This window comes from Toxorhynchites rutilus, chromosome 1 (assembly GCF_029784135.1).
Source record: "Toxorhynchites rutilus septentrionalis strain SRP chromosome 1, ASM2978413v1, whole genome shotgun sequence".
In the NCBI taxonomy this organism is placed as follows: domain Eukaryota; kingdom Metazoa; phylum Arthropoda; class Insecta; order Diptera; family Culicidae; genus Toxorhynchites; species Toxorhynchites rutilus.
Genome location: NC_073744.1, coordinates 163,009,628 through 163,031,082, shown reverse-complemented (window position 1 = coordinate 163,031,082; position 21,455 = coordinate 163,009,628). Strand labels below are relative to the sequence as shown.

General features: G+C 38.8%; 1 protein-coding gene across 3 annotated transcripts in view; it reads right to left on the bottom strand.

Moving 5' to 3' along the window:
- Positions 1 to 1,615: 1,615 nt before the first annotated feature.
- Positions 1,616 to 21,455, bottom strand: part of LOC129766525 (serine-rich adhesin for platelets) — a 58,845-nt gene continuing 39,005 nt past the window's right edge. Inside the window, exons 5-7 of one of the 3 annotated variants that reach the window (XM_055767098.1) lie at positions 20,582 to 21,397; positions 9,771 to 10,360; positions 1,616 to 9,699 (exon numbers count right to left, since the gene is read on the bottom strand). In XM_055767098.1, coding sequence (XP_055623073.1) covers positions 9,224 to 9,699; positions 9,771 to 10,360; positions 20,582 to 21,397 — 1,882 coding nt within the window. In that variant the 3' untranslated portion in view covers positions 1,616 to 9,223. Of the gene's footprint in view, positions 9,700 to 9,761; positions 10,361 to 20,581; positions 21,398 to 21,455 lie in introns of all 3 variants that reach the window. The other 2 variants (XM_055767094.1, XM_055767104.1) reach the window with 2 other exon arrangements.

Here is a 21,455-nt window from a genome sequence, read left to right as displayed (position 1 = left end):
TGAACGAACGAACGTGATAATACGGACGCTGGCATTTCCTGGCCCGAGAGGAAGCGGTGGAGTACCGAACTAATCGAGACAGGAGTTGAAGCTATAAATAACATAAAATTATCTGTTTACTTTCTGGCCTAAAGTTAAAATCAGCTATTGGTGTCATTTACTAGACAATAAGAAAATTACTTAGTACGAAATTAGGGGGTAAACCACTATTGTTATAAAGAACAGAATGTTAAAAACTTACGCGATTTCGCCGCGCAGTGGCTCTCTCGGCAACAGTGTTAGTAAAATCTTCTTATAACTAATAAAAACAAACTAAAAAATAACGTTAAACGGGTTGAAGTCTGAGTTTTCCGAGTTTTACGTTTTAAGTTTGACGTCTGCCGAAAATATAAACTACGATAAAAAAGCTCCTTGAGACGAATTGATTGCACCGATGTGAGATTTGATTTTGATTTGAACGGAAAACAGTGCCATTCTGGATTACAATATATTTTTTCTAGTCGAGGAACTCTTTCGGAAGGCTGCTAAGTTTTTCATCTTACATATTCAAAATATGGAAAAGAAAATAGGAAAGAAGGAAATACACATTGCATATAAGGGCTAGAAAAGATTAAAAAAAAATAAGAAAACGTTAAAAGAGAGTGCACAGTAAACCTTCTCTCGTCATATTTCCGGCAACAGCCATAAAAACATCAATATCATGACACATGTCATGTCAATCTTTGATATCATCTGATTTATAACTTGTTTTGTTTCTTTTGAGGCTCGGAAAATATAACCCTACATCTCGATAGCTAACCAAATTTGATGTCATCCAACATGCGATTTATGGGGGTCTTCGTAGCCACTTGGTTACGCGTTCGCTTACCAAGCGATCGATCGTGAGTTCAAACTCAGGGCCCTCAATTGACCATCTATGTGTTGTTATAGAATAACTACGTCCACGCAACCATCATCAGCGATGGGAATCGATCCACGGTCGAAATAAGATTGATTCATCCATACAACTGCTCTGCTCTGCAAGAAACATCAGGCTGCTGTTCTATAAATAACCCAACAATGATCAATATCAACTGTCTTTACTGTCCGGTCTGCTGAACAATGGAAGAACAAAAAGAATACCCTTTCGCCTAAATGGCTACTACTAACTACTGTGTAATTTACAATTTATAGAAAACATAAACATATGTACATGTACACGATTAAAATCCGGCTCTGTTACAGCTAAAATGCTAATGAGCCTAATAAATAAATAACTGGGATAAAAAAAAACATGCGATTTGTACCGTTTCTAGTCGCCATTCCAGTCACGAACCGGGAAACGATGTTTGGATACTCATCCGGAAGCTATATTTGACGATTTGAAATTGAAATCACTGCAGCAGAACCGCGCAGCGCTCTTCCTTTTTAAATTTTAGGTTACGATTTTTATGCTCATGATTTCCTATGCTGGCTACAAAAAGTTGGCCGTTTAGCATCCTTCTGGTATTTGCTCTTGTTTTTCGCTGTGTCAACAAAGCCAACAACAAAGAACAAAGAGAAATGAATATTCATCTAAGTTGGCCTTGGGTTTCTGGGTTTGGAGTTCTTCCATTTCATTTAAGTAAGGCCATGTGCTCCCGTGGCCGAGTGGTTAGCGTCATAACTAACATGCCGGGTGTTCGGGTTCGATTCCCGTTCTGGTCGGGGGAATTTTTGTCAAAGAAATTTCCTCCGACTTGCACTGTGATCACGCGTATTCTAGAGCTTGCCACTCAGAATGCATTCAAGGCGTGTTATTTGGCATAGAAATCTAAACTAAGTACTAATAAAAATGACGCAAGTAATACTACGTTGAGACGGCGAAGTTCCTCTAGGAACGTTAGTGCCATTGAAGAAGAAGGAGGCCATGAGAAGTTAAATTCAAAAAAAAAATTAACTAATCATCACAATTCTCAGCTATGAAATAGAAAGAAACAGCTTGTGTGAATAAAGCAAAAATGGTGGAAGATTTTATGGAGAAATGAATACATTTTTCAAATACAACATTATTATAAATGAAAATGTCATTTTCGGTATTGGCGATCTAACGTACAAATCTACACCTAGGCGGCGCTGCGGTGAAAGTGATGATGGTTTTAAATTGTGCCATGTGAGCTTATGGAAGGTTTGTAGTTCTTTCCACAAATTACAATATTATAATCATAAAAGAATATTTGATTGCGATGAGTTTGTAAGAAATTTAATTCTGCGCAATTTTATATATAACATGTTATTTATTTAGCTCTTTCAGTAGTGAAAACTATAAAAATGTTGACAATGGTTGAATTAAAGAAGGAAATTCGAAAGCACAATCAAACACAAGTAGAAAAATGCACGATTCCTGCATGTGAGAACTACCTTGGAAAGCCCGGAAGTAAAATATACGTGATTTGTTTTTTGGGTTTTAGGTTACATTAGCATCATTTTCTTAGTTCAAAAACAAAATCCAGATGTCTCACCGATCGTTTACGTTTTGCGTTAGATCTCCAATATCGTGACATTTCATATGGATGCATGATGTTGACGTTTTACCTCACGGACTTCCAGACTGAGTTGCCAGATATGCAAGCGCACATTTAATTTTTGTTAGTTTTTTTTTGAATGTACAGTACGAAGTGCCTACCGGAAGTTGCGTCGTTCATCAAGAAATACCATAAGGGCGAAGACGCGGTGTTCTGGTCGGATCTAGCGTCGGTCCACTACTCGAAGCAATTGTTAGAGGAGATGCAGCGGCTGAATATCGATGTGGTATCCAAGTTGGCGAACCCCCCGACGTCCCCCATCTGCGACCCATCGAGAATTTCTGGGCAAACCTGAAGCGTAAGAACTACTCCAACCATTTTGTCGCGAAAACTGAGAAAGAATTGATAAATGAAACGAAGAAAGAACTCAAAAACATACCCCTACACGCATGTTTTTGTACGCCATGTTGAATGCTCCGGTAAACTGTCGGAAGGCCGCTCGCAAGAGCGTAGATTTTCTTTGCAAGTAAGCTAATATAATTACCTTCCATGGGAAATTTATCAAACTTAGTTTTTTTTATCACCATCCGAAAAAACTCCATTTTTTTATGCAAACGTTAAGTAAGTAAATCTATTAGGTGTACCGGTAAGTTTCTTCGGTTTTACAACAGATGGCGTAAATTGACTATTATTCCAGTGAATCAAATTTTGAGACATTCGTTGGAAAACTACTGTCATTGCGCGTCTTTTTCAGTATATGTCAAAAAGTTGAAGCGTAAACAACATAGTTTTTGTCGCTTCGAATATGTTGAATTTCGTACCAACGAGTGTTTTTGAGGGGTGTGTTACTTCATTACTACAATATGAAGAAAAAAGCTGCGGAATTTTGGCGCATTTTGGTGGAAGTTTATGGTGACCATGCTCCAACTGAGCGAACGTGTCAGACGTGGTTTGCACGGTTTAAAAGTGGTAATTTTGACTTGGAAGACGAAGAACGTCCCGCACCGTCAAAAAAGTTTGAAGATGAAGAATTGAAGGCTTTACTCGATTAAGATCCGTCACAAACGCAACAAGAACTTGCAGATATACTTAGAGTAGATCAACAAACCATATTCGATCGTTCAAAAGCAATGGTAATGATCCGAAAGATAAGACATTGGGTGCCGTATGAATTGAAGCCACGAGACGTCGAGCTCCGTTTTTTCACGTGCGAACAATTGCTCCAACGGCATAAAAGAAAGGGATTTTTGCATCGAATCGTTACTAGCGCTGAAAAGTGGGTCCTTACCACAATCCTAAACGTCGGGCAACGTATGGATACCCCGAACATGCATCAACATCAACGGTCGCGCGGAATATTCACGGCCAGAAGGTTATGAGTCCTATTCCAGAAAACGAGACGAGCAATTCGTCTCGTCTCGTCTCGGCTTCAGTCATTGTCGAGACGAACAAAATATCCCATTCCAGTACACGAGTTTCATTGAAATGTTTTATTTGGTAGACTGGAGAGACTTCAGTCCGTTTTTCTCGGTATGATCAGTGATGTCAGATGAGAAGACATGTTTTTGTTTTGAGAAAAACAACAAACAATTTTAAAATTGATCAATCGATACTCTTTTCTCAGTGCCAAAATATTAAAAAAACATAACAAAAAGGAATAAGTTTCATATATCTTTTGGTTTCATTGATATTTTTCGTCGAGCATATGGTTTCATCACTCAGACGTTTTGTTATTATGGATTTATTGGGGGCAATGTTTGTTCACCTAATCAACGTTTTATCAAGGAAAGTTTTAAATCTGTATATATCTTCTTCTTCTTCAATGGCACTAAAGTTCCTAGAGGAACTTCGCCGTCTCAACGTAGTATTACTTGCGTCATTTTTATTAGTACTTAGTTGAGATTTCTATGCCAAATAACACGCCTTGAATGCATTCTGAGTGGCAAGCTCTAGAATACGCGTGATCACAGTGCAAGTCGGAGGAAATTTCTTTGACAAAAATTCCCCCGACCAGAACGGGAATCGAACCCGAACACCCGGCATGTTAGTTATGACGCTAACCACTCGGCCACGGGAGCACAAATCTGTATATATGTATTTCCAATAAAGTAATTGTTTTGAATTACTCATTTTCATTCAATATGTGAAGACCCTTTTCATTTCGTGTTAATATATTCAAAACAGTCATCTAGCATCCCTGGATATGAGTTCAATGTTTACATTTGGTTGTGTTGTTTGGAAGAGGCCCATTTTGAAAATCTATAAAATCTTGCAATTACTGAATTGAATTTGATGGTTGCAGTTGAAAACATACATTGCTTATGCAATACTAGTTTAGCCGTGTAACCATTTTTGAAGATAAAGGCGGAGCAAATGAATACCGATGTTTTTAATCAACAAGGTGAACAAACACATCAAACAAACTAGACGATCCGACTGATTCATTGACGAGTGCAGCCAAACGGTCGTCGAGCCAGACGAGCTACTCGTCTGTTATCAGTCGAGCTCGGCTTCTGGAATATGAAAACAAACGAGACGAGCGCTCGTCTGCTCGTCTCGTTTTCTGGAATAGGGCCCTATGTTGTCTATTTGGTGGGACCAGCTGGGTGTGGTGTACTATGAGCTGCTAAAACCGAATGAAACCATTACGGGGGACCTCTACCGATAGCCGTGCACTGAAGGAAAAACGGCCACAATACGAGCAAAGACACGATAAAGTTATTTTGCAGCACGACAATGATCGGCCGCATGTCACGAATCCAGTCAAAACATAATTGGAAACGCTGAAATGTGGGGTCCTATCCCACCCACCGTATTCTCCATACATTGCTCCATCCGATTACTACCTTTTTCGATCGATGCAAAAATTGGATCGATTCGTGGTTAGCCGACAAACCGGACGATTATTTCTGCAAAGGGATCCGTGAATTGCCACAAAGATGGGAAAAAGTTGTGACTAGCGATGGGCAATACTTGGGATATTAAATTTTTAACCATTTCTGCAGAATAAAGCAATAATTTTTGAAAAAAAAACAAAGAAACTTACTCCTATTATAAAATAAATAAAGAAAGACTAGATTCCCGCATTGTCCCCCGTGATATTCAAATCGCCGTCAAAATGTTGCATTGATCAATTTGATTAGTACTAGCAGCGGCGTAGTGAGGGTAGACAGCGCCCCCGGCAAACTATGAAAATGGTGCCCCCAAAAATACCACTTTTTTCAATTTTTGCCTTGTGTGCTTTAGCTGAAGCAACCTGATCCACAATTACATCTAAGCGATTCTTTCCCGATCGAAAAAAATCGTTCGACCGTTGATCTGTTCTTGTTTTTAAAGGGACTTTAACCCAAAGGTCATTCGTCCCTTTTCAACCGTTGAGTTGTCTCAGTTCATTTTAGAGCGCAGATAATGTGTGATCAATTTTAGCTTGCTGAAAATGCGTTCGCACGATGCGATTGTAACTGGAAGCTTCAAAGAGACTATCGTTCGAGAGAATATCTTTGAATGATGTTCTAAGAGATCAAGTCATGGAACACGTAGGTCCTTTATATGCGTCTTGAACACTTCCACCTCTGTATCAACGTCTGAAGAATACTTCCGTCCAAACTTTGACGCAGCCTGCTAGAATTGATCCATGCTCATAGCTCATAGGGTGAAGTATAGGAAATTGTTTACATTTTTATAAAAAAAATGCGAAATTTTCTTTAAATTAAACTGAAAAAAAAAATTACAAATTGAAGTTCATTTCTTTAAAAAACTTTTTTTTTTAAATTCTCAAAAAATTGTTTAACCTTTACAATTTCCAAGAAGTCACCCATACTCGAAAGATGGGTACTTTTACAGGAAAAAAGTTTTTCCAACAACAACTTATTCATGTTTTCTTTGAAAAAAAACAACTAATGCTAATTTGGTTTAAACTTATGATAGGGATATAGTGTATTCGACAAAGTTTCAGTTTTTTTTTGTCAAAGACGTAAACTTTCTATCTTTTCTAGTTTGTGGAATATATGGAATTTTTGTATTGCTTTGTTTTTTATTCTTGTATAAATAATGTTCGTAACATTTTAGTATGTAAGTTCTCGCGTTTGACATGTTTCTAAATAGAAAAAATGTTTGCAGAACATGTAAATCATGATAATTTATACCTAAAAATGTTATGAAAAAGTTGTTGTTAGAAAAACTTTTTCCCTGTAAAAGTACTCATTTTCCGATGTATGGGTGACTTGTTGGAAATTGTAAGGGTTATTCATTTTTTTTTTTTTGAAAATAAAAAAAAAAGTTTTTTAGAGAAATGAACTTCAATTTCAATTTTTTTTTCAGTTTAATTTTAAAAAAAATTTCAATTTTTTTTAGAAATTTGTCATATTTTTCAATGAAAACTTGTTGGTCATCTTTAACTAAAATTTTGACGGTCTTATAGTTTTTGAGTGAAAATTTTCTTGAAATTTTGAGTTTTTTTCAACTTTTTTTCGAAAAATCTTAACTAAAAAATTAAGAGATCTACCGAACATCAGTTAAACAATAAAATATAGGAAACAATTTATGTTTTCAAATGAATTTTCAAAGAAAAAATTAATTGAAGATAAAATATTTTGAAAATTATAATTTATTTTTCTCAAAAATATGTTTTTTTTTCAAAATTCTGAAAAAATAGATATGTTCTTACAACAAGTCACCCATAAATCTGAAGACGGGGTCTTTTACAGGGAAAGAGTTTTTCTATTCCATTCCATTCTTTGTTTTAAAGAGCCTTTACCTTTTCAGTTCATTCGCCTCTGAAAAGTTTTTCTAGCAACAACCTTTCATGTTTCCTATTAATGTGGAACTCGTAACATATTTATGTGTAAATTATCGAAATTTACATGTTCTACAAAATTTTTCCTATTTATAAAAATGTCAAAGGCGAGAATTTACACACAAAAATGTTACGAGTAAAACATTATTTTTTCAGGAGTCTCCAGACAAAAATGCCACATATACTAGAAACTATAAAAGAGAAAGTTGACGTCTTCGACAAAAGTTCATATTTTGATAAGATCTAAAACGTTGTCGAATACATTATAACGCTATCTTGAGTTTAAACAAAATTAGGACGAGTCCAGTTTGTCATAAACTTTCCTGAACAAACTGACAATGACGAGCTGGACGCGTCAGAATTTATTGATTCTTTGATGCTTTTTATGAGAGCACTATCTGTAACAGTGTTGAATTGAGTGATGTCAGTCAGATGAAGAATAATTGCCTTCTATCAAAACTAAGAAAATTAAATCGTCTGTCAGGGTAGTGCTGACTGAAAATGAATTGTCGTTCAAGCAATAACTGTAAAATATCGCCTAGTATGGAAAAGGTGCCCAGGCATGCGTAGCGGAAAAATCAAAATGTTATTGGTGTAATGTGATGTTGTGTTCCAATTTTGAGAAGAAAATCAAAGATAGCTGATTGGTTCCATGTACGGACAGAGGCGACTACTCATGATGGATGTTTTTACTCAGATTTTACTAAGATGAAATATACAACGGGAAACAATTGCTATTGTTGATTCTTGGATTTGTTCGCCCCAAAGGGTCAGCGCCCCCAGCAAATGCCAGGTTTGTCACCCGCACACTACGCCACTAAGTACTAGTACTAGTAGTAGTTAATATTCTGATACCAAATCAGACGTCCTCATAGTATTTAGAGCGGCAAGTTGAAACCAACGAACTCGTGTGTCCATGCAATTCAAAATAACTTCCTTTGATGAAAGAGTTCCTCCAATAGTTAGGCGACAGACTTAGGAAAATCCTCAATGGCACTGCTTTTGATGACATCCGGTTAATTGAGAGAAGAAAAACAACAAAAAATAGAATCTAACAGCCCCACCTTAAGCATCCTTATTCTCCACAAACACTTCTTGTTCCGATTTGTACTTCCAATTTTTTTAAGCAGTGTTTTGTTCAATTTCAAGCGCGCTAAATATGTGTACTTGTTGTAGATGTTTGTTTTGTTTCGCCTTAACATTGCACGCGCAAACTAACAATATTATTTAACAGTTATTTGTTTTTCATGCAGCGGAGCGCATTGGACATTTTGTTTTGGTTGCCTTCTTATACTACAATTATACAATTCTACGCTAACTTTTCGCAGTATTAAAAATCTTACTTTCAGTTAAGCTTTAGCACATCACCCCAATCGCTCTGTCTGCTGATATGCGCGCAATCTGTTTGTGAGAGTGTGTTCCTAATACGACATGCAGCGAACAATTAGCTTTCAAGAAAAACGAGGTAAATCTGTAACAAACACAAAATTAGGGTGTTTTCGCTGCTGGCATAAGCACCTCTACGAGCTCTGGATTGTAGCGAAGAAAAATGGTATTAGTAAACAAAACACACATATTATTAAGTAGCATTTCTCCCACCAACCCAACAAAAGCCAAATCCTGAAAAACGGAAATAGAGAGTGAGAAAGTTATCTGGTCCCAAATAAATGAAACACATTATATCAATTTGGCATAAATGCAAAATGGGTTTCGAACGCACCTCCCGATCAAGCTAAACTATTAAATTTAGATCAAAATATTCGAAAACGATTTTCTAATTGTGTAAAATTTTAATGCTTAATTATATCGCACTGCGATAAATTTCAACTTTTGTATCCAAAAAAATAGATAATAAATCTCTAAATAAAAAAATGAAAACAACTATGAAATCACATCACAGAAATCGTCTCGGCACATTCCCCAACGAGCCATCGAGTGCAACTGTTCACTTCCGGCGCGCCTTCAGTGAGCTGCTGCCGCCCAAGGAACATTCTTGCGACACTTGTCCAACCTTAGCATCCACCTTCCGGTTCAACGAACTACTGCTGAATGTATTCCGGTGCAGCGTTGCCGTCGGAGTACTGGCCGCCGAGGTAATACTCTCACTGCTGGCCCCCTTCGAGTCGCTCGCCTTCGTACCGGTGGCCACCGGAATGCCACTGCTGCCACCCGCAGCTGTTCCACCATTTTTCCGCAACACTTTGCTCCCCTTCTCGTCGTTTTTCTCCTTCTCAATTTTGGTACTACTCCGGGATCGTTTGTTGCGCTTGATAACGCTGCTGTTGCTGGTGGTGGTGATGGTGCTACTGCTAGTGCAGACGATGATTTCCGCGTTAGCAAGACTCGTCAGTTCCAGATTGATATCGCCGTTGTTGTTTCGGTGGTCGTCTCCGCTCAGCGGAGCTGATGTTGTAATCGCCCCTACAACCACAAACACAATAATTTGAAACTTACCCTCAAAAATCACCCTTCTACAAACTAACCTCCATTACCATTTAGCTCATCGGCTGCGGCTGCCGCCATCGCGGCCGCTGTCACCGCTGCTGAATCGCTGCTTTTGGTGGCTTCTACCGAAATCAGCTGCGGTGGGGCGGTCCCACCGCCCGAATTCCGCGTTCGCCGCGTCATTGGTTTGTTCAGAATAAGCTGAATCGCCGCCGCCGACGATTGGGCATCCGATGGATCCTTTTTGGAAGCGCTCCCCCCACCGCCTCCGGAACCGGCGGTATCGGCCAGAGTCGCTCGCAGCCGGGCCGAGGCGGGGATCTTCGATCGGCCCCGCTTGTATGTGATTATGTTGGGTATGTTGATATACTGATAGTGATGGTGGTAAGTGTCCAGGCTGTTGTTCCGGACCGTCCGAACGGACGCTCGGGGTTTCACTTCGTCCTTCACGGTTAGTTTGATCACGGCCGAACCGGTGGTTGTGCTGGTGGTGATCGTAGTAGGTCCTCCGGTGCAGCAGCCACCGATGGTTTGCTGCTGTTGCTGGGTGGTGCTCAGAATGGTGTCCATCGACGTTTGGACGTTTCGTTTGTTCTTCTGCTGCTGAACCTGCTGCTGCTGGTTGGCTGACACGGACCTGGAAAGAGATAGCCAGTGAGTGAGCGAGCTCAAAATAGCTTAGCAAATTAGAAGCAGCACGCGTTTCATGTTCCCTATGGTCTTAATTTCTGATAAATTCAGAACCTGTAAAATATATTCGTATTAAATTTTCTCTGAATAGTAGTAAATTTTTGGTGTTGGTGTGACACAAAACCTTATATATCGTAACAAACGTGGTACACAAATTACGAAACGTTAAAAATGCAGTTTTTGAACCATATAAATCGAAAATATATATGAACTTTATAAAACGAAGGTTCTCGTCTGGTTCTCCATCCACATTAATTATTATTGATTATTCCTTGATACCGAATCATCTCGGATTCAGGTAGCTCGTACACCCTTTTAAAATCGAACCCAAGAGAGAATGCGTTCGAAAAATAGTGCCTTCCTGAACGAACTGCAACGTACATTTGTATTGAACTGTATTGAACTGCTTCAGCATGCCCAAGGTAGGGATACCATCTGGTCGGAGTTAACATCAGGACACAGGTACGGTTATGACCAAACCATTTTGATTCTTTGATATAAATAAATAAAAATACGTGAAAATACGTTCCTGGGCGATCCATGCGGTGGAAATAATTCGGAGATGATGGCTTCAGTCTTTTTACGAGCACAGAAGATTTTTTGGCGGTTTAGAAGTCATCAAGCAATTCGTCGGTAAAATGACACTTTCGTTTAGACATTTGAAACAAATTAACTTGGAATATCGAGACAAAACACAAAAACATCACCGTGCCAGTGAAACAAGACCACTATTTAAAAATAGTTGAAACATCCCGTAGAAGATCCAACTGCTACCAAGGGACTAAGGGGCTGTCCACATACAGGTCGGATTCGGTTATATACAGACTCGATTATATGTGATTCGATTATATACAATTTTGGACTCGATTATATACAGTTTGGAAAAAAATATTTTTTTTAATATTTCAAATATGGCTTATTTCATGAAGAAATGTAACCTTTCAACGTTAAGGTGAAGTTTAAGTGGCTATTACATGTACAGTGGGGTAAAAATCGTGATTTTTGAACATCTTGCTTGAATTCACCAAGAATTGTTTATACCGATATTGCAGCCAAATTAAGAAAGATAGAAATTGGACGTCAAAGAAAAAATTGTAGAGTGGTTGAAGACCTTCAATTTGATTGATAGAAACAATCTAGTTTATAATATTTTTTTAGGATAAAATTAATAATAACACATTAAAAATTATTAACTTTTTAGTTTTTCATTTCCAAAAGGTTATTAAAATCCACTAATGTAGTTGTTCCACTACTATATCCTGTACTAAATTTTCTCATCTTTCAAATGAAAGCATCAGAGTTCACTTCCGTAGCGTAATTTTTGATGTAGAGCCAGTTTGAGGCAACAGAGTCCGAAACAAAAAAAAAAGTTCTATAACTCTGTCATTGTTGAAATTCGAACATATGCGTAGGAGGAAGTTTTTCATCAAATATGATCGACTATCACTTCCTGAGATAATCCGGATAAATTTATTTTTTTTTCATGTGAGAAAGGTGTTTTCTGACTTTAAGGGGATGAATCAAAAATGAAATTCCTCTTCTATTTAAAAAAAAAAAACAAAAATATATGCAAAAAAAACAAATAAAAAAAATTTTTTTTTGACTCGATTATATATAGTATATAATCGTATATAATCGAGTCCGCGCTGTACCACGTGGACAGAAAAATCATATTTTTGAACAAAAATCAATTTTGTTTCCAGAGGACCCTCCCTCCTACCATTATATGAACATTTCTCGTACCCAAAAACCCTGACATCCCAAATTTGGCTCCATTTGCTTGATTAATTTTTGAGTTATGTAGGAGTTTGTGTTTCATTTGTATGGCAGCCCCCATACCCCTGAAGAGTGGTAGGTGTGTAGAACCATAGAAACGTTTCGTGCGCTCTAAAACCTCCACATACCAAATATAGCTCAATTTGCCTGATTAGTTCCCGAGTTATGCAGAAATTTGTGTTTCTTCTGTATGGGAGCCCCCTTTAGAAAGGGGTAGGAGTGCCGAACTATCATAGATACGTTTATTGATCCCTAAAACCTCTATATGCTAAGTTTGATTCCATTCGCTTGATTAGTTCCCGAGTTGTTCAGCATTGTCATGTTTGATTGGAATATTTTTGATTGAAATATGTGTAATATTTTTATGGGACCCCCATAAAATTCCAGAGGAGGGAGGGGTGTCATACCATCATAGAAACATTTATCTTACCCAAAAACCCTCACATCCCAAATTGTGCTTGATTAGTTCTCGAGTTATGCAGAAGTGTGTATTTCATTTGTATGGCAGCCCACCTTAGAGAGGGAAGAGGAGTATATTCATCATAGAAATGTTTCGTGCTCCCTAAAACCATCACGTTTTCGAGTTATGCAGAAATTTGTGTTTCATTTGTATGACAGAACACCCTTAGAGAGGGGGAGGAGTGTCTAACTTCCATAGAAACATTTATTGCGCCCCAAAACCTCCGCATGCCAAATTTGGCTCCATTAGCTTTATTAGTTATCGAGTTATACAGAAATTAGTCTTTCATTTGTATGGCAGTACCCCCTTAGAGAGGGGGTGGGGTGTCGAACCACCGTAAAAACATTTATTGCACCCTAAAGGCTCCACATTCCATATTTGGTTTAATTTGCCCGAGACAGAAATTCATTTATATAAATATATATATAATAATTCTTTATGATCATATACAATTATTTGCCGACGTAAGTTGGTTGAGCTGTAACAGTTCGGCTGAAAATTTCATATGGTTGACGTCTAGATGACGCCTCTTGCAAAAATCTACTTGACTATCACAAAGCACCATCTTTCAATGGATACGTGTCAAAATTTGCTGTTGTGGAAAAAATGGAAAAATCACAAACGAATCAAAACGATGGCAAAATTACATGAATTGGGCTTCGAATTGCTTCCGCATCCCCCGTATTCTCCAGATTTGGCCCCCAGCGACTATTTTCTGTTCGCAGACCTGAAGAGAATGCTCGCTGGCAAGAAATTTAAGACCGATGATGAAGTGATTACCGAAACTGAGGCCTATTTTGAGGAAAAACCGAAATAGCACTATAAAAATGGTATCGAAAAGTTGCAAGATCGCTATAATCGCTGTATCGCCCTCGAAGGCAATTATATTGAATAATAAAATTGAATTTCACAAAAAAAAACATTTTACTGTGTTGCCCTATATACTTTTCAGCCGAACTGTTATATGTTTAAAAAAAACAGACAATGAAATCTAGGGCTTCATTACAAAAAGATCATCATGCTGTTCAAGTTATAAAAATGTCGTGTTAAATTATATAGTGTTAGTTTGTTTAACACACAAATGGCGGCTCAAATGAACAATAAACCTGTATCGTGATCGCTGGCTTCATCTACCAATGATTTTTCTGTTCAACCTCGTAAGTCTTGGAAAATGTTAGGTTGTTCCCGAATTCGTGCCAACAAAATCCAATCTTACAGACACACAATTAGTCGAATATATTGGGTCATTTAAAAAGCATTCGCATTTCCCGGTTTAATTTCTGAATGATTTGTTGACGTAGGACTACGTCTAAAGATTTCGGACGCTTATAACTCGATCATTTCTTAATAAATCGCAAATATGTTTGCAAGGTCTGGGCTAAATCATGGATGCATCAAAAATTCCCAACTAATTGCCCTAATTTTTTGGAGCGTCATCGAAGATTTATGTGACACTTTTCTGTTGATCGATTCTGGTGGTTTCTTCCATAATCGCCTCGTGAAATCTATCCAGTTGTGAACCGTACAACACTGAATTAACCTTTTGGCCATGTAACTCCTCATAATCGGAGATTCGCTTCCAGTTCCACCATACACACCGCGTCCCTTTTTGTGGAATCCTGGCTTTGATGTTATTTCTAGTGGTTTGTCTTGCTTATCCCATGATCTTTTGCGAGCAATAGCGTATTTTACAAATTTTCAAAAATGTACAAAGCCCAACCTCCCAACGCTTGTTTGGTTTCTCGTAAAAAACTGGGCAAGGTTCTTTTTATGCTATCCAATGAGTCGAAATTATTGCGCTCAAGAAAAGTGGCCTGAACAATTGATAACTGGAAGGTGCAATATCTGGTGAGAACGGCGGGTGAAATAGCACATCTCAGACAAACCTAACATTTTCGGCCGTGATGTCAAAGAGAGTTTGACATTGTCCTTGTGGACTACGATGTCTATCATATCATCACTCTGTTAGTTTGTTCTGGATCGCTGACCTCAATTTCGTTTAGTTGCAAGCAATACTTGTTAGAATTTATCGAAGCTTTGTAGAAGCACATAAAACGGAATTTCTTTCCAATATCACCAGACACAAGACGCAAAAGTATGGAACCGATATATTGTAGCGTTCTACGTAACCAAGCTTCACCAGGTGATTTGTTGTTCATTTTCCTTTGGTTCATCACCTTTGGAGTTCTAAAAAAACAGATACAACAACAAAACCCGTACCTATTATTATGTCGTGCATTTTTCAAATTACAAGATTCTAACATTCTTTGGTGGTGTCTTCGTCCTGGCGGAATGAATGATCCACTTCTGCCAATGTAAATAAATCCATCACTCTCAGTTCATGTGCGTTATGGCGGGTTTACATTAGGGAGATCTATAGCTATAGATGGATTTATTCACGTGAAAATAGGTGTAAACGGGTGAGAATAAATATGATACACTTATTCGAGGTATATATTAGGCTGTCAAAAAAGTCCTGCGGTATTTTCATTTGTTCATAAAATAAGTTACAATCATCTGTTTTATGTCAAATATGCGCCGTTTTGTTCGATGACTTGTTCCCAACGAGATGCCTTATTGGCAAAAAACTCGGATAGCCAATTTTCACAGGCCTCTTTTGTGGCTAACTTCTGACTACCTAGCTCGTTCGCTATGGACAAAAAACAGGAAGTGGGTTATATCTATGGTATAACCGCAAGGGTGACGTAGGACTATCGTTGATTTAGAGATCATTTGTTTGGAGTTGAATCTAAATCCATCCTGAATGAATGAATAAATAAATATTTGGGTGACTTCAAAAACGAGAGTGTTACGTTGGAGACTCAAGGTTTTATGCATCCAATATTGGATACAAAAAACCTTGTTCTGAAGAATAATCTTCAGAAGCTTTCCTGCTAACTGCACTTGATTGACAAATCACAAAACCAAATGTATGTGGTCGCAGTATTATATGGATAGAAAACATTAAAATAAACTCGCTTGAATGTAATTTTCAATTCCAAGGGGAACTGGCAGATTATTTTTCAGCAACGATCATTTCTTTCCAGGTTTCCTCTCGATAACCAGCAAACGAAAAGAGTTGCGAGCGTGTATGTGTGTGTGTGGCGGCTGCTTCTATGTCTTCCCGAGGAACCGTATTTCGATGCTGATACTCTCTTGGTCACGAGAGTATCAGCATCGGCTTTTCTGCGCTCCCTCATAGTTAAAACAAACTGATTGCATTTCAGGTCAGGTCAGGCCAGGTAATGAATACCTCGATCCCTCGCCGTTCAGCTCGTTCAGTAACGATGTTGTCTTGTCGAAGTCCTCAGGCGTCGTGCACAAATTACGTAACGCTAAAAATCCGAATTTTGAACCACCTCTCCCCCCCCCTTTCGTAACGCAATTTCCTATCTCTAATAAACAGAAAGTAACGCAACATCTACCCCCTCCCCCCTTATCGCGTTACGTAATTTGTGCACGACGCCTCACGAAAAATGAATGGGTTTCACCACCAGAATATCATTTCAGTATGCTTTTCGTGCGTGATTGAATCGAGAGAAGGTGTGGTTTACGATGGCAATTTGGAAGGCAAACTAGAGGAGAATGAACTCTCTGAGTATGAAAATTTCGGCGACTGAGCAATAATCGATTGAAAATTATATAATTTTCGCGATACGAAACATTTTCCGTTTTTCATGTTATGCATCCAATATTGGATACGAAAATATCCTACTGATGGGAAAGAATAATCTTCAGAAGCTTTCCAGCTAATTACACTTGATTGAAAAATTACGAAATCAAATGTAGTTGGTCGCTGTTTTCGCCATATAATTAGAAAACATTAAAATAAACTCTTTCGCATGGATGTGTTCTTCAATTCCCAGGGAACTGGCAGATTATTTTTCAGCAACGATTAGATCTTTCCGGAATTTTCTCGATGCTGTATGGCATCCAAACGAAAATTCTCGTTTCAGTTTGGCCTGCAAAAAACTTTTCTAAACTCTAATCCATCAAATCTGGAGCCCTGAAAAGGGCCGATGATTATATGCTAAGCTAATATAGCACCCTCTCCTTGGATTCGATGGGCCAGCTGAATGTCCTTGGGCATGATGTGACGCGTTTTGCGTGGATAGCACACAAATTTGTATCTTCGAATAAGCCTCCTGCAGCGTCATAACCGCGGAACTTTGGAAGTCGGTTTTGAAGTCCTGAGCAATTCCACGATCCAAAAGCTGCAAAGGTAGCTTGCGGATCAGCAATTCGGTCGACTTCCGATAGCGATGAATTTCACGCAAAGTTCCCGGTCGATAGCGATGTGGCTTCTTCACCTATCCTGCGGCTGGTGCGCTTATCCGAGCTGCTTTCGTGTGCCTTACCACTGAAAGACTAACTAGCTATCTGCTTGGTCCCAAACAAACGAGTCGTCACGGTGCGAGAGTAGAGTAAGAAATGAACGAAAGCAAAGGAAGCGTCATTTTATAAACCATAAAAGTATAGAATCTAAACCCTACCCTTATTATATTCGTTGCTTACCCTGAGAGAGAAACGAATAACATCGAAGTAAGTATACAGTAATGTATTTGAATCCGGACACTTTGCGTTACATTTAATACCATATCGCAGCCACAACATTTTCTGCATGTTGAATTAATGCGATTGATAAGTAACTATCAAGAAACTATCAGTAACTATGTTAGCAACTATTAATCGCATAAATTCAACATGAAAAAAATGTTATGGCTGTGGTATGATATTGAATGTAATGCAAAGTGTCCGGATTCAAAAGCATTACTGTAAAAAAGAGTTAACTCGACTGAAATTTTTTCGGTTCGACCTGCAAAAACGAAATTAAGAGCCCCCGCCGACTGCAGACTGACTTGTCGACCGATAGTTCGGTCGGCTTCTTAATCAGTACGGAGAAAAAAAGTCTGTAGTGTACAGCATAATGCATAGACGTAAGTATGAGCTTCCCCATCTCACATTCCAATAAGAATTATGGGTTTCCAAGTGGGCGCGCTACATACGGATACGAATGATTTCAATAACCTGTTTTCGAAGCTATCATTAAGCTATTGAAACAATTTTTCGATTCAATAAATAGCAATCATATAACTCTTGGACATTTTATCTTTTGTATGAAATGATTATCATACTGTTCCGTTGATCCGAAGCAGAATGAATCACGCTTAAAGATAGAATGGTTTTTTTCTTGGAATTTAGTCAGCAGAAATAATGCCCTTTCCCAACAATTAAAAACGACAAACGGTAAACAGTTTCATCAAAGTGATTTCTTCGATATGGGGATATATTCACTACATCATGTCATATATTTCATATTTTTCATTATGAAATCCATATCCATGGCACCTATCGGTATCGAATTATCATCGACACCACGATTTTCGCTAAATGCTCCTTTCAGTTCGGCCTGTAAAAAACTTTTCTGAACTCTAATCCATCAAATTTGGAGCCCTGAAAAGGGCTGTTGATTATATGCTAAGCTAATATAGCACGCTCTCCTCGGATACAATGGGCCAGCTGGATGTCCTTGGGCATTATGTGACGCGTTTTGCATGGATAGCTCACGGTGCGAGAGTAGAGTAAGAAATGAACGAAAGCAAGGGAAGTGTCATTTTATAAAACATAAAAGAATCGAATGTAAACCCCACCCTCTTTATTGTATAAGCTTACTGTATACTCACGAATATAATAAGGGTGGGATTTAGATTCTATACTTTTATGGTTTATAAAATGACGCTTCCTTTGCTTTCGTTCATTTCTTACTCTACTCTCGCACCATGAGGACTCGAGCTCGTTAGTCTTTCGCAGACAGCTCGTTAGTCATTCGGTGGTAAGGCACACGAAGTCAGCTCGGATAAGCGCACCAGTAGCAGGATAGGTGGAGAAGCCACATCGCTATCGACCGGGAACTTCGCATGAAATTCGTCACTATCAGATATCGACCGAATTGCTGATCCGCAAGCTACCTTTGCAGCATTTGGTTCGTGGAATTGCTCAGGACTTCAAAACCAACTTGCGCTTCCAAAGTTCCGCGGTTATGACGCTGCAGGAGGCTTATTTGAAGATACCAATTTGTGTGCTATCCATGCAAAACGCGTCACATCATGCCCAAGGACATCCAGCTGGCCCATCGTATCCGAGGAGAGCGTGCTATATTAGCTTAGCATATAATCAACAGCCCTTTTCAGGGCTCCAAATTTGATGGATTAGAGTACAGAAAAGTTTTTTACAGGCCGAACTGAAAGGAGCATTTAGCGAAAATCGTGGTTTCGATAATAATTCGTTACCGATAGGTGCCATGGATATGGATTTCCTTATGAAGAATATGAAATACATGACATGATGTAGTGAATATATCCGAAGAAATCACTTTGGTGAAACTGCATTATAAAATTATTTGTGTACGAATGCCGCAATCGATAGTCGACTCTAATTTGCGCTGGGTAATTTCCTCGGAGGACTCGATTCCTCCTTTGAGCATTAATAATCTCTTTCTGGCAAAACGATGTGCTATGAATCACATTATTTGAATGATAGAATGAAGAAGTTTTCTGCCAATTTCCTTCAACCTCCAAACGTATCTTTCTCCCGTTTGTCGTTTTCGCGTTCGCTAATCCTTTCTCACAACACCCATTTCTAGTTTGAGAAATTGTTGAGTAAACATTGTTTGCCAGTGCGCGTAGAGCGGGAATTCCTAAAGATTCATTGCACCTCTAATAAATTGCCGAAAGACGTGGTCTTACGTTGATCGCACTTGATTGAAAAAATCCAAAACGAAATGTATTTGGTCGAAGCATTATATGAGTAGAAAACAAATAATCGCTCGAAAATGACTTGATTTTCGCGATGTGAAACATTTTCCGTTTTTCATGTTATGCATCCAATATTGGATACGAAAATTTCCACTGATGGGGAAAAAAATATTCAGAAGCTTTCCTGTTAATTGCGATTGATTGAAAAATAACAAAACCAAATGTATTTGGTTGCAGTGTTATATGGATAGAAAACATTAAAATAAACTATTTCGCATGAATGTATTTTTCAATTCCCAGGGGAACTGGCAGATTATTTTTCAGCAACGATGATAGCAACGAGAATTCCGCGCGTGTATGTGTGTGTGGCGGCTGCTCCGATGTTTCAAACGGAACCGTGGCATCACTCTCCTCCTGATGGATTCCCTTTTGGCCTTAGGTACACAAACAGGCTCTTGGTGACACCGTTCATCAGCGTTTTCATGATAAACGAAATTAGCTTCACAACAACAGCGACAACATGCTCCAATCGCTGTTCAATCATAACTGAGTGGGTTTACGAGCGGCGCTCGCTTATATACCGATTGGTGATTTCAATAGCCTGTTTTGAAAGCAATTTTAAGACTATTGAAACAAGTTTTTGGATGAAAAAGTAACAAGTATATGAAGCGTAGACATTTTATCTATAACTCACGAACCACTTAACCAAACAGAACACTGTCAAGGACTATATTAAAAAATACCTTTCCAACAAGCTATAGTATGACTCGATACAATGAATACAACTAGAACTACGCGCTTACAACGACACCTCGCGGAAATACCGCAGGACTTTTTTGATAGCCTAATATAACTTGAATAAATTCAGCATACGTAAACGCTTGTGAATTTCTCACTGGTGAGAAATCACTAAAGTTGGATGCAGTTCTACTTCAGGTGAATAAATTCACCGAAAATATGAATATATTCATTATAGAAGTTCACGCTAGTGTAAACGGTTGATGCGATTTCTATAAATCTCATCATATTTCTTCACATGAATATATCCCTAGTCTAAACCCACCCTTACTCTCAGAGACAATCGTGATTTCATAAGAATTCTTTCTAACATTTATTCAACCAATCAATAAATCATTTGCAAACACACACACACACACATCCGCACGCACACACTCACCTTTTACTGAACAGCCGGTTGTTGGCCTGCCTCATCGGACACGGCAGCAGCAGTCCCGTCGTCGCATTGCCGCATCCTCTCGTTTCGCCTACGGCTACTGTGATCGTGGTATGTTGTGTTACGTTGGTGGCAGTTGCACCAATAGTCGTACCATTGCTGCAATTGTTTGTGTTTGTCGTAGTGGTGGTGGTGGTAGTAGTTGTAGTAGTAGAAGTTGTTGCTGTAGTAGTGCTGCTGCTGTTGCTGCTGATTGCTGTTAACTGCTTACTTTCATTCTCATCGCTTTTCTCGATTTTATGGCGCTCCGGTGGTGCCACCGCCACTGTCCGACTGCTGCTGGTGGTGGTAACAGGCAATACAGGAACTTCTTCGGATGATTCCAATGGCACTTTCGCTCCCGTTTCCGACGGTACTGCCTCTGCTGTCGGGTGTTCGTTGTCGTGGTCGTCATCGTCGTCGACGTTGGGTGGACAAGATGACGACGTCGTACGATTGGCGGTGGTGGTGGTGGTGGTGTTGGTAGATGAGGCGATTTGATTCAAGAGATTATTTGCTTGCACACTGGCGGCAGCGATTCGAGCACTCGAGCAGTTGCCGCTAGTAGTATCACGATCACTGTTGTTGATGTTGTTGTTGTTGGTGGTGGTATTGATGATGGTATTGTTGTTGTTGTTGTTGTTCGAATTAATAGCGGTAGTATTGCGAAATGGTTGAGATTTAGCACGGGTATGGTGGTGGTGGTGATGGTGATGGTAGTGGTGGTGGTGATGCAAATGATTCAGATTAAAACGGTTGTTAGTGATCGTTTCGTCATGACTGGCAAAGAGTTTGGCACAGTGACAGAGAGATTTTGAGGTTTTGTGGTCACCGAAAG